The 13995-nt window shown below is 41.8% G+C and overlaps 1 protein-coding gene across 1 annotated transcript in view; it reads right to left on the bottom strand.

Annotated features, from left to right (window-relative positions):
* The window catches only part of UTP20 (UTP20, small subunit processome component), a 62290-nt gene that overhangs the window by 15208 nt on the left and 33087 nt on the right, over positions 1-13995 (bottom strand). Inside the window, exons 29-46 of the mRNA XM_017804340.1 lie at positions 13878-13957; positions 12767-12993; positions 11686-11830; positions 11163-11250; positions 10178-10321; positions 9498-9548; positions 9255-9407; positions 8562-8717; positions 8021-8161; positions 7090-7227; positions 5750-5889; positions 5159-5238; positions 4032-4321; positions 3403-3542; positions 2785-2941; positions 1927-2025; positions 1154-1321; positions 284-450 (exon numbers count right to left, since the gene is read on the bottom strand). Of these exons, the coding sequence (XP_017659829.1) occupies positions 284-450; positions 1154-1321; positions 1927-2025; positions 2785-2941; positions 3403-3542; positions 4032-4321; positions 5159-5238; positions 5750-5889; positions 7090-7227; positions 8021-8161; positions 8562-8717; positions 9255-9407; positions 9498-9548; positions 10178-10321; positions 11163-11250; positions 11686-11830; positions 12767-12993; positions 13878-13957 (2564 nt within the window). The remainder of the gene's footprint in view (positions 1-283; positions 451-1153; positions 1322-1926; positions 2026-2784; positions 2942-3402; positions 3543-4031; positions 4322-5158; positions 5239-5749; positions 5890-7089; positions 7228-8020; positions 8162-8561; positions 8718-9254; positions 9408-9497; positions 9549-10177; positions 10322-11162; positions 11251-11685; positions 11831-12766; positions 12994-13877; positions 13958-13995) is intronic.

Genomic DNA, 13995 nt, shown 5'->3' with positions numbered 1-13995 from the left:
CTTCATCCAAACGCATATACCAGCTAACTAGACAGTGAAAAGGCCTTGCTGAAGGTCCTGAGCACTTGCAAGAGTAGATTTGAGTTCAGCAAATGCTAACTCCCATTTCTAAGCTTTCTCCTTGCCCTCTGACTGCCCAAATAATTCACTTACATTGAAAACAAAGGCAAATGAAAGCAAAGAAACTCTCATGCACTTGATCAGTTGGATTTGAGAGCTGCCATTTCTGCAAGCAAACCTCCCAACCAGTAACAGACCATCTGGATAACATCCTGGAACTCACTTGGTCTTCTCAGTGAGCAGAGGCAAATTTTCACTGATTAGTCCATGGCTGAGGAGGAGGAGGGATTCTGCATTCATGTCTGAATTGAAGATCAGTCCTGCCACGATGTGGCGCAGTGCCTCATGCACCTTCCGAACTATCTTCAAGCTTGTGGTGCTCTCCAGAATCTGCAAAGGCACAACCATGAGAGTTCAAGAGGGAAGCATGATGGCAATGATCTGTCACCTATATTCAGAAATCATGAGAAAAACTAGACCAATTTCTCCCTCATCACATGCTGTCAGAGTCCCCAGCTCTTTATGTGAACAGCATTTATGTGAATTGCCTCAGGTCTGCGCCAGTATCCCTCCCTTTCTCTCCAGCCTCTTGTCAGCCTCCAGCCAGTTCACCTATCGCCACCAGGACACTTAAGAGCTAATGAGCAAATCAGGGCTCCATTTCTGCATGAGCTCACACTCTACTAAAAACTGCATCTTCGAAAAGGCAATTATTGTACATGGGCATACCCCGAATACATTTTGTTGACATTTCCTTCATGCACAAGAGATTAAACCACAAAGAAGCCTTGCAGGACTTTGGAGCTCCAGAGGATATAAAAGTAGGCAGAGGAAGAAGGCATGGAGAACTCCGAGTGAGATGTTTCCTCTCTAGCAGTGGTTAAAAGCTTCCCAGAATGCCAGTCGCTGACCTGGACTTCAATAGTAAAGTCTCACTTTGTGAGCTGGTTGCACACTGCTTTCCAAAAGGAAAATGGGAAACCAGAGCAGGATTTTATAGGTGATTTCATAGTAGCCACCCACAGGGTCTGGAATCACCTTACAGAATCGAGAATACTCAAAGTTAAGACACACTCTGGCTGACTTTTCTTACCTCTTTCAGTGGCAGAATAAGTTTCGTCACTTGACCCCTTCCTACGAACTTTCCAAGAATTTCATAGGAATCATAACTCTTGTTTTTGCGTGCTTCCATAACCTTGGAGACAATTCCCTTCACTTCCTTCTCTTCAGCTACATTCCCAAACAACTCTCGGTTGAAAATCTTCGGAAAACAGGCAAGAGAAGTGAATGAGAGAAGAAAAGTAGGTTCCTCCAGTAGCAAGAGAACAACACCGTTTTTCCCCATTCACAGAAAAAACCAGTTCTTCAGGTTTCTGACAAATCATGTCTACCTTTCCTTTGTCAACACAGAACACCCTATTTGAGCATACCAGATAAAAACACTGTTCTCACACCCTCTGTGGTGGTGTGATACAAGAAGTGGGACCACATTTAGATCAAGACATCCAAATATACCCCATCTGGGTGGCCAGCTCAGCTCCTGGTCTCTGTGGACTGCACTAATTAGATGTCCACTGACTTGCTCAGCCATTTAGAGTATGGGAAAACAGGTATCTTAACCTTGAACCCATTCCCTCTCAGGATGCAGGGCTCAGGATACAGCTGAGATACTTGAGATACAGCCCAGAGATACCTGACTTCTCTACAAGATGCCTCAGCAGACGAGCCTCCTTCCTTTGCAGTACAGACACAACAGCCCTGTTTGCCACCAAGTCCAAGACAATATACACGAAACCCTTCCCTCCCAGAAGCACTGTCCCAAGCACTTCATCATGCTCTTTCCTTCAATCTTGAAATAGCTTTTACCTCAATCAGGATATCTAAGCAGGGGTCCAAATCACCAGCACTGAGCCTGCTAGTAAGGCCCTTCAGCAACAGGTTCACAGTGAAAGTCAGCACATGGAGCTAGAGAAAAAGAGAACAGATAATGTTTCCATAGTTCTGCATTGTCCTCTTTAATAATACTGGATAGGGAGACTCCCACAGCAGAGACACCACAAGTCACATGCTGCACTGAGAGGATGAGAATCCATGTAGCAGCAGCAGGAAGAGGACCCCTGTCCCTCCACGTACTGGCAGGAGGGCTGGAACCTCCTCTTTCCCCAGTGCTCTTACTGATATAATGTAGGGTGTTCTAATTCGTGCTTTCACTGTTAGAGCAGCTAGAAGCTCACGCTATTCCACTGTGGTAATTCACATGAAAAATTATTCTTAACCCAAACCACCATGGAAAGAGGAAAGACAAATTAATAGTCAGAGCCTTGGCTGTAGCTCTGGATTTAGAAAGCAAGACTTCAATTAGCATCACTACATACTGTCTGTGCAGTCTCTGTGGCAACTCACCACAGATACTGCTTAGCCCTAATGACCTTACTGGAAAGATTTCCTCTAATCTTATTGGAACCAGAAATTCATCCTTCCCTTCCATACCTCAACTCCTCACTGGGAAAATCGCTTAGACTCTAAGTTCTTTGAGGGTACAGACCGTCATTTGACACTTGGCATAATAAAGACTAATGCAGGCACTAACAACAGTATTTAGTTGCATTATACCAAGCTATTCTACCAGTGCAAAACCATTTCAGTAGGAACTTCCCTTTGATTCTCCTCCCAAAACATTAAAAAAGTCTACAGAGAGCAGCAGCAGAAGAATTTCAGCATTACCTGGTACCCATGGACAAGAGCAGACTGCATCTCTTTCAAGATGTACAGAAGGTAACGCACTCCCAACACTTCCATGATTTTAGTGAGGGTGTTACGGGCAATGTCCCGTATTTCCTGAAATCTGTTCCTCAGAAACGTGCAGACTTTCAGCAGGATGCTGGAAACAGAGATAGACAGCTTAGTTCAGAGCAGAAGTAATTACGCTGCTGGCTAAGGAGGCTGCTCTTCAGGCCTGTTTCACAGCCACAGCTATACTCAAAGCCAGCCTCACAGAGAGGCTTTACAGGCATACACACACCTACTGTCCTCCAGGATGTTTTACTGATTGTCCTTTCTTCCTGTACATATTCTTTTCCTAGCACTACCACCTCTACCTCTGAACCTTGATTCACAGCTCTGCTCTTAGGCAAGGATTTACCAAGTTCCTTTCAAACTTAGCTTTACAGAAGTCAAATGCTGACTTCTGAGGGGAATGTCACTAGGAAAAGGAGTTTCCAAAAGAAGTATTTAGGATGTCCCTCTTGGATTTAGCTTTCTATATAACCACAGCTTGAGAAAGGTGCCTGCATTCATTCCCAGCACAATGAACAGCATTTAAGGAGCTTCAGTGCGGTTTACCTTGGTAGATTGGCTTCCATCACTTCTTGGGGAAGACACTGCATCATCCTGACCATTGCAAAAGCTAATGGGACACGAACTACCTCATCATCATTCACAATGTTGGATTTCACAAGCTTGTGCTCCTCATCTCTTTTAACCTTTTTAAGAGAGCAAGACACAATGCACTTTTAATATATGTAAACAAATCCTGCTTTTTCTCAACAAACCCTAGAAGAGGCCAATAAGGCAAGCTGCTAGCCTCTACTGACTACAGGAAAAACCCAGACAGCTAAAGGACAGGTGGGATAAATCCCTGTGTTTTCAATACAGAAACTAGGCTGGGTGCTAGCAAGTGGCTGAGAACTCTTCAATAGCTGGCACAAAGTGAATAATTTCACTTGCATGGTTCGAGGCAGCTCTCAGCAGGGAAATAAAGACATCACATCCACACTGACCAGAGGGTCTGTCAATAATCTCCATGACACAACAAAGGGCATGAAGTCTTTTTTCAGTTTTCAGATGGTCTCTCTCCAGTAGTGTCTACTTTTTTCTTATGTGTTCCATTTTCACTGGCTCTAAAATACTACCCCAACCTTAACAGTAGCAGCACAGGCCTGCAAAACACCTCTCCAATATCAACTCCTCACCTTTGCAACAATACACCTGTGCAATTTAGGCAAGATGTTGACTGTAACTGTATCTTGAATGTGTTTGATCAGACACTCCAGCTCCTCTTTATTTCGGGGTAAGAAAGAAACAGGTTTGGTCACTTGTTCGGCATTTTCAGATGTCTCAGCTGCTTGCTCAGGTTCTGCTGGCTTCTCAGAGAGATTCTTTTCATTCTTTTCTTCAGCTGCTTCCTCTTCCCCTTCACTCTGCTCCAGTTCCATGGCTTCTTCAGCCTCCATCACTGGTTCAAGGTCCATGGCAGCAGTTTCTGTCAAGTAATTGCCAAAGCACAGGTCAATACAGGGGATCACAAAACTTGAGCCCTTAATCAAGACTCATGTGACAGTTTGGTTGTAGACAAAGCTCCTACCTTTCATCAGCAACAACAAACCACCAATAAGCATTAGAGTTCTTTTATCAGGTAAAAAAACTTTGGCGTGCTAGTTTCTGATAATCACCATTCAGAGCCAGGTTTTAAGCAAAGACTAGTTTACTCTGTGACTGAACTCCATAGTCAGCTTAGCAAAGGTCAGTGAGCTTGAACCTTAGAGAACTGTCATTCACTCACATTAGAGAATTTCACAAGGCAAGAGGTACTGACAAGCACAGCTCTGAGATATCCTCCTCTTTTCTCCAAAGGGAAAGACAGGTAACCACAATGGTGAAGAAACCAAAGATAAGACTTCTTCCCATGAAATGACGAGGGCAACAAGGTGAGGACATGCAGCACCCTTCTCAGGCTTCAGATAACCATGAGAGCAGCCAACATCAAGGACAAAAAAAATTAGACGTGTCAGCAGCCACATGGGTGAGTGCAGACCTTGAGAACCACACAGGTTTGCCTAAACCCAGCCTGAGTTGGTTTGGCTTACAGATGCCTGGGATGGAGAGGTAATGTACAGATGGCTCCTGCCACCTCTCCTTCGTCAACACACAGGAGGAATTGCTGCATTGCTCCCCAGGAAACAAGTCAAAACTAGCTTCCAATATGTATGTTTTAAAAAGCTGGGAGTAGTTGACCTCAAGAGCAAAACACAAAACTTTGATTAGCTGCACTTTGAGCAGTTAGATGTAGTGTTTCTACAAGCAGGCACAGAAACCTCACCTTGGCTGTCAATGGTCACAAGCTGCTTTTCAAGTGTTTCATGGTCAAAGTGAAAGGCTTCCAGCACTGTCTCTAACAAGCTGCAGGAGAAAACACAAAGAAAGATCAGCCCTCTGCACAAAAAAAGAGGCTGCATAAACAAATTCAACAGAAGAATCTTATAAGCACTTTTTGGAAAACTTCAGATTTAGTGACACTGCACAATACGGGGGTTTATCCTGAAAAAACAACCCAGAAAATAAAAACTGGTTACTTCTCAACTAGATGCATTGTGTGATCTAGATCACTGTGAAACGTCATGGAGAGTTGTACTGGAGCAATGGAGTGTCCCAGGAGCAGGGACAGCCTGACAGAAGCAGAAGTTGGTAATGGACTCAGTGAGATGTGGTGTGAGAAAGTAATGACTTGTTAAAACTTTGTACCTGCAGGCTGCAATGCTATGCCTACTTTCACTTGCATAAGTCCACCTCAAACTCAGCAATCTCTCATCCAAGGGGAGAGGCTAAAATTCATGTGCTGCTCCTCAAAATGCTGAATTTTGCCTTAGCATTCTTTGGAGAAACCCAGAGCAGCACAGCTCACAGTACCTACCTGACTCCCAGCTTTGGACTGATCTGTCCTGTTTGCAAGACATGGATGAAATGCTTTAAGTGGTACAAATATGCTGACCACGAAAGATGTCGGCAGACAGCTCCAACAACTTCAACTGAGGCTGTGACCATATTTTCATGCTGCTCAAAAGACAGAAATTCAGTTGCTGTTAGCATTCACAGTGATCACATGTCTAAAGCATCCTTTACCCAAAGCAACAAGCGCCAGAAGTAATGTCTGTCTAGCGGGGATGCTTGGGATTTAGCATTTTTAAATCTCCTCCAGAGCACAAATTAAAAAAAAAAAAAATCATAGTTCACCAAGCAGATCTCTAGACCCACTTCCTCCAAATACTTCTGCATATATTAAACTTTCCTCACATCTATGGGCTCCCTTGCGTCAAGAACTAACAACCAGTCAAGACATCCAACCACAGACACATGGCACATTGCTGGGTTATGCTGTTCTACTATAAATATACATCATTAACCCATTTAAGACGTGAGATAAAATGTGTTTGTATCTTCACCAAGGTTTCAATCAACACATTTTACTGCCTTTTGGTCAAAGAGCAACTCAGTCATTCTACCAATGGGCACAGTCTGTATGGCTGCAGGTGCTGAATCCTGTGCCTAAGCTCTAATTGTTTCAGCTTCAGAAGAATATTTCTGACAGCAAGCAAATAAGACGTTTACTTGGTTTGACATAAGCAGCTCTGTTGTTCTCCTGATAGTGTGCAGGGAACTACAGAAGTGTGAAACCCTGTTTTTCAAAGTCACAAATAGAAAGTCTATCCACACTGACATTACAAGTAATTTCACTGCAGATATTTTCAATAAAATGTGTAGAAAGTGACTAACAAAATGTCACCCTTCAAACTTTATTTCAGATGTTTTCAAACAATTCCTGCAGTTTCCCTCTAACTTCAGAGAAAACAGTATTTATTCCCACCTCAATTACTAGGCACTGAAAAGGAAGACAGCAGTGCGGAGGCAGAGGGGGAAAAAATAAGAACCTGATTACAAAAAATTAAGACAAATATAACCCCAAGTAAAAAACTAAAACACAACAAAAAACCCTAGCCTGCAAACAGGTAAAGAGATCAACCTTCAAGAAAGAGGACATGTTTAGCATATATAGGAGTGGGCCCAGACAGCATCTGCACCTTCCAAACCCTCTTTCTGCCATCAAAAGCAGCCCAGTGCTTTTGTCTGAAAGGGGAACCCTCACTCCACAAACATATCAGCCTTCTAAAGTGGTTATTCTTTTAAAGGTATATACAATGGTATATACAAAAGGTGAAGACATTCATGTGGATGCATTCAATTAAAAGAGCCTACCTTAAGCATTTTTTCACTAAAAATGGCAGTCGTAGCATAAGGCATGATGTAGTTCTGCAGGGACTTAGAAGACAGCACAAGCTTTTCTTCAGTGAGCTGCTTCGCCAGTTTCCTCAGAGCTCGTGCCCTCCTGTGGATCTGCATCAAACATGAGAGACAATAAATAAGGTGGTGCTCAAGTCACAGCTACCATGAAAGAGCACATACATCCAGCAGTTCTGAAAATGCCTCAGTTTTAAGTAATAAACATATTGTGGTTGTTTTCAAGGACAGGCCATGCCCTTTTCCTTCAGTGTCAGGGCTTTCACTAGCCTTTTGCCTCAGTAGACATTCCAACTCAATGGAACATTTCCCTGTGAATTCACAATCAAAAGACTATGCCATCTTCAGGTACCAGACAAGGGAGGCAACTGATATAAGATGCAAAGACCAGAGAAAATTACAAGGAAAAAACTTAAGACTGCATATAACTACAGATGCAGCAAAGACTATCTCAGATTATATCTCTGAAAGCAGAAGAAACGTATTTTCATACTGCAAGAAAAATCAGGAGACCGGGCTTTGTGCAACATTTATATTACAAAGGTCCGTGAATGAAAAGGGGTTGCAGAGCCTCCAGACTGAGAGCAGCAGGGAACAGGCTAGAAAAAACAAAAAGACCCATTCCCTGCCTGTGTCAGAGGGATCTTCAGGACAATGTTGCCAATGCTGTTGACTGTGGACTATCATAAACCCAAGAAATTTCTAGATAGAAACATGACTTTGATTTACTTGTGATGATGCCCACATTCCTTTTTTTTGGTAACAGTATCTAAGGTTCAATTTCTCTGTAGACAATATGTATAGATGCTTTGCAAAACATGCCCCCACAATAAGATGCTTTTGCTTGGCAGGGGGAGAGAGGCACTAAGGAATGTCTATTGCCTTTTACCTGCATGTGTTTCATGTTCTCAAAGAAGTCCATGTCGGGATCATGGTGGTTGGTCAACTGGACCAAATCCCGGAATTCGGGATTTGCTGGGAATGTCTGAATGAGGCAGGAAAGCAATGATGTGTAGTCCTGTTGGATGCTCTGCAAACAGTAACCAGCGAATGTTAAGTACCCCTTGGAGAGGCTGCTGCACACTCCTCAGAACTGCAATGCTGTCATTTACAAGTGTTTCAGGCCAACATGTCCTATTTTTTGGTAACACCAAATATACCTACATTATGTATAGCAGATAAATTAAAGTCTCACCTCCAAAGAACAAGCCACAACTAAGAAAAGATGAACAATGGCAAAGAAACATAAGATAGCTAAGTTATATAATTGTTTAGATTTTTATAAGGTTTTAAATGAAAGGTAAGTTTATAGTGAATTCCTGCACTTTTTATCCCAGCAGCGGACTTCGAGAAGTCACACAAAAAAATGTCTCGTTACCCTAGTGTCCTGAAGACAGCTGGAGATGTGTGATCAAACACCACTGCCTTACCTCAGTCTTACTCTTCAGACCCCTTCTCACAGACTCCAGGAGAGTGTGCTGGATTAGCTCCTTGTACTCATCTTCTGTGTGGTCAATTTCTGCCAGTCGGTGGATGAAAGTGGTCAAGCAAAGGCTTGCGTTGTCACTAAGAGCCATATCCCCTAGCTGAGTGGGTGAAGAAATTGTACCACGTGAGTCTGGGTATGACACCTTTTTCTCCCCAAAAGCCTGGACTGAACAGTACCACTGGACACAACATAACAAGGCCTGTAGAGACCCAGAAACTCTTGAGAGCTTTCCTATAGAAAGTTCTCGTCCCAAATTAACTCCCATCCTTCCCATCAGGAAAAATCCTTTCAGGTTCATCAGCAGGCTCACACAACCAGAACATGCTGCCACAAACAGAAAATCAGCTTTTCAAGACTGTAATATGCCTTTTATACAGTACAAAATGAGCAAAGTTCCAGGCCTCACTGACAGAAAGGTGTGCTGCATTGTATTTGAACTCCTGGACACAGAGATGAAAAGGGAAGCAGACAAAACTTAAAAACAGGTGTTCGTAAGAAGACCTAAATATGCTTTCTGAATGGTGCCAAATATGCTTTTTGCATGGTGCCAAAAAACAGCAATGGAAATAATTTTAAAGTTAGATTCATCATGGACACATGGTGCACAAAGCAAGAGAAGGAATATCCAGCTGACCTGGATGGTATAGAAGCAGTTGTGCATAACAGGGATGAGGAAGTTGATATCCACTGTTTGCATTTCCTTGATGTGGACTGTGATGGACTGAAACGCTGACAGACGCACATCAAAGTCGATATCATCGAGATGTCGTTGATCAAAGGCATTCAGCTAAGAGAGAGCAACAAGTTGTTACGCAAAGTTACAGAAACACGATCATACAATGTTGGGGGGAAAAGTGAGCAAAGAAACTGTGCATACCTTAACAACATCAGTAATATACTTCAATTTATCGTCCAAGTCAGATAAAGTCTAAAAAGAAACACAAAAAAACCAGTTATAGCTGTTAAACAACTGTTACAGTTGTTAAAAATTTGGATAGCTCAAGACTTTATCACTTGAGACAAAAAATAAATAAAGCAACAGCATTAATCTTTCTCCTGTTAGAACACTCATAAGAGCCTTTCTCCTGTGAGTTGGAGGATGTGTGTTTTAAGTTCCTAAGTTTCAAAATATCTACACTGAATGTTTCCTAGGTTTCCTGCTACGTTATGCAAGTTACTTCAAAGAAATACAAAACAACCTACAGTAAATCTGTGAGAGAAGAATACAAATAAAAATCATCTTCAGGATACTGAAATCCATTCTTATTTCATCAGCATACAGGATTTATTATGGATTAAGTGCTTTATTTGGCTTCTCTTACAATAAAGAGCCTGGTGAGGTTCACATCAGCCAAGCTGTAAGCCGAAACTTTAACACAGCTTTGTGCAGCTCATTAATTTCTACCATTTCTGTTACTTTCACTTAACAGATGAAGTAGATTAAAAAGAGTTTTAAAGTTATGTACAACAAATATAAATACTGCTACTTACTTTGTTTTTGATCTCTTAGAACAAGTGAAAAAAAAAAGCACAGAAAGACACGTAAAAATGCAATACCTGAAATACCAAGCACAGCTTATTTCGAGACAGTTTGTTCTGGATGACAGAAAAAAGCTTTGCAAGTGGTTTGAGAAAGTCTGTAGGGTTTGCGCAATGCCTCAGCAAGTTCTGCACTGTCTCCAGAATGTCAATCTCTGTACCCTGAAAGAGACAGGTAACTCTCAATAAAAACTGAAACCTCAGGAGATTATTTCATTGGGAAATATTTCAAGGCACAGAGTGAACACTGCTGTACTTTACTCAGATCAGAGATACTAAATGAGAACAAAGAAATAGAAGGACACAATGCAAGCGTTAAATCTCTCAGAAGTACTTGCAACCTTTCAATTAGACACAAGCACAGTGCTAGAGAAGACTGTCATCAGAATGAAGACTGCTTTTATGTGTCTTTCCTCAAATGACTCTCAAACTGGTCAGGAGAACTAACAGAGTTTTAAAAAGTACTCTTTCTTTAATTTGTGAAATGAACATTAACAGCACCATATACTTGTATGATCTCACTGAACAGAAATCATATATGGCCCCCTAATGATTCACAGATTTTAAAAACCAAGAACGGTACTGTATAAGGTTTGCCTTTCATCCTGCAGCAGACCAATGCAGCACTGCCCATTACACAGTAAGTACTACATACTCAACCATATGTATTCATATTGCTGTCCAGATGCTTTGGATTTGGGATGCATAAAATCCACAGTGAAGAAGAGCACTTATTTCAAACAGTGCAAGTAACTTGGCAGATTGACTACAGTGGCAAAGCATATGGAACAGAGTCAGTCTGGGCACTGGCACCCCTGTGTGAGTTATACACATCAACACGCATTGGCACCACATTCTGAGCAGATCACGAACACATGAAGACTTGACTTCAGGTTGATCATGAGAAATGGCATGTAATCAATAAGACTTTCAACTGCATCTTAAACAAACTATTAAAAGAAAAATATGTGTTTAACAGAGGGAAGAAGTAACTTTTACCTACCTGCTCCATGTTACTCTGATAAAGGAAAGGGAGGAGAAGGCTCACAAGCACTGAATTCTGACTCTTTTCTTGTATAAATTTGCTGATCCTGTACAATACAACAAGGTAATTCACTCTTTTATATCCATTCAATCACCAGTATAGAGCAAAGAAGAACTCTGTCAGCACTAGTGCCATTTCACAGGACTTTGTCAGCCCATCCAGGCTAACAGAGCGTATGTACCAAATTCCCAGTATCAGCCTAAGTATTCAGTTCCACATGACTGCAGGCATTTCTGTACCTTTTCCTATCCCCAAGAGGCATTGGTTTTGAGTACTAGCAACAAAACCAGCTAGAATCAATTTCTGAAAACTTATCGCCTCAGTCACCAGCAACTTGCAATGTCAATGACAGATTCAAGTCTTCCAAATTTAAATATTTTGAGACATACTGCTTTTTAATTTGGAATCTATTACAATAAGACTCTTTCTTCCTCTCACCTTCTAGCTTTTTAACTGCTCTGAGCTCTAAAAAATCACTTACTTGGAAAGTATACTCAGTTCTTTGCTGACTTGAGCTCTATACTTCTTCTTTTTCACCTTCTCCACATTTAACATTGTTTTGCTGAAGTACTGAAGTATGGCAGGAACATGAGGCAGAACCAAGCGGCAACCGAGGCTGAGGGGCTCTGTAAGGGACGCAACAGTTAGCGACACCCAACTCTGCTGCAAGCAACAGAAGGGAGATCCAACCCTACACAAACAAAGGGGAAATTAAGACAAAGGTTTTATCAGTGAAAGAAAAAATAATTGGGAGCTATGAATGTGTAGGGCAGCTGGTGGCTGGGAACACGCACCAGCACTTGCTGTGACCAAGTCTAACGCATCTGAGATGGGACCAAAGAAAGCACGCACAGAGAATAAACACTCTCCTCACAGATGTCAGTAACAGCCCTGGTTAGTGTGGGCTTATCAAAACGTACCAAGGACGTTCCTCAAAGGTAGTAACCATCTCCTAAAATGACTGGAGCATTTATACGTGTGGTTTTCTTTATTCTACCACTGACCTCCTGCATAAAATCAAAGCTGCCATAACAAGGACACACTCTCGTTTTCACTAGCGTTGGGTGTTACAGGTGAAAAATGGCTCCACAGCATCAAACACAGTACACTACCATTCCTATCTACTACCTCTCAAAGATGGCAGGTCTCTCCTGTCAGGGAGCACAGACTAAACATCAAAGTGATGATCATGCGTATACAGGAAGGGGGCCTTTATATAAAACATGACGTTAGGCTCAGAGCCAAGTCAGCAATGCAGTTCTTAAACTTATATCAGTCAAAGCTTCACAGTCAAAGCAGGTCAACACCACATTTTCCTTCTTCATAAGGAATTTCTCCATGCTCAGGACCCTGACACTCAAATGTGGATCTCATTAGTCATTAAACAAGCACAACTTTACAGTCCTTGAGCATGACAAGACAAATTTTTACACTGACATTTCCATCTCCACTGGGAGGTCTCTCTCCCCAGTATTCTCAGCCAGCACAGACAACCTCATCATAATCTAATACCTCCATCCAAAGCACCCAACAGGACTCTCACAACTCTTAGGCAGGCATACCTTCTGTCATATCTCCAGTGATCATGACAACACAGTCAGTCACACTCAAACTGGAAACCTGCTCCGTGGGTTCAAAATCTGGGCTGTTGAGAAGGCTATCAGCTATGTCCATCACAAGACTGGACGTGGCCTCAGATAGGTTCTTGGCTGACAGCACAGCAAACACATTTGACAGTATATCACACTCTGGGTGATCTGGCTTCTGCTTGGCCAGCAAGGGGAAATACCTGAGAGAAAGATTATAAAAACATTAAGTTCAGAATTTTCAGCTTATAATTCTTTTGAGCAAAAAGTCATAAAAAAAAAATTGCTGTCTTCTACTTCAACCAAGGAAAAAGTGCAAAAAACCACAGAAGAGTGTCATGAAAAACAGAATGAATGGAGGTTGAGAGGTCATAAAGTCCCTTTTCTTGCTTCAAGGTAGCATCATCTAAACCTAACCCTTTTTTCACAGCCTGAGTCTCCTGTTAGTCTGCTCCTAGCCTAATGATCCGATACCATTTTTTACAGAAGTTTGTATATAAGGTCTTCATGCTTACAAATGATGTCTTAAAATTAACACCAGATACTTTGGCAAAGGAAAAGCAGTCTGTGGAAGAGGCAAAAATCACTCAAGACAGCGGAGCTGGAATATTTCACAGTGTCTGCACTGAAAAAAGCTCTCTTACAACTTTCAGTAACAGACTTTCAGTCACAGATTCTATGCTGAACTTGCCATACTCCTACATAAAACAGGAAGAAATAGACTCACAAACACATAAATAGAATTATATATTGTAAAACTGACTTCCCACTTTGCAAGACTAGGAAGTCATCGGTCAAGACAGACATATCCTAAGAAGTCAGGCCTCCTCCTCCTCACCTGTGAGTTGGGTTTGGGCTACATATGTGCTTAGTTGTTAATATATGGGAAAAGCAGCCTACTAAAAAGTGAGCGCTTGCATAAACTGGCTTCCCAACTGCCTTGATGGCTATCAAAAGAATAACAGTCTAATGGAAAAAGAAAATATGTTTTTTGACACAATTATTCATAACTTGTCATTGTGCTCTCTTTTCCTTGAATTTTGTGTATTCAGAAGTAGTTAGGCTTGTTTGCCGGAAGAACACTTACCTGGGATTCTTACTCCAGGTGTGAATGAGTTTGAGCAGAAAAGTTGGAGAATACTGACTCTCTGAAGCCAATCTGCAGACCTGAAGGAGAAAAAAATCAGATACCAGTGCTACGCAAG

Source organism: Lepidothrix coronata, unplaced genomic scaffold (assembly GCF_001604755.1).
Source record: "Lepidothrix coronata isolate B3197 unplaced genomic scaffold, Lepidothrix_coronata-1.0 Scaffold9, whole genome shotgun sequence".
NCBI classification, from domain to species: Eukaryota; Metazoa; Chordata; class Aves; order Passeriformes; family Pipridae; genus Lepidothrix; species Lepidothrix coronata.
Note: the sequence above shows the minus strand (reverse complement) of the source record. Positions and strands in the feature narration are given on the sequence as shown.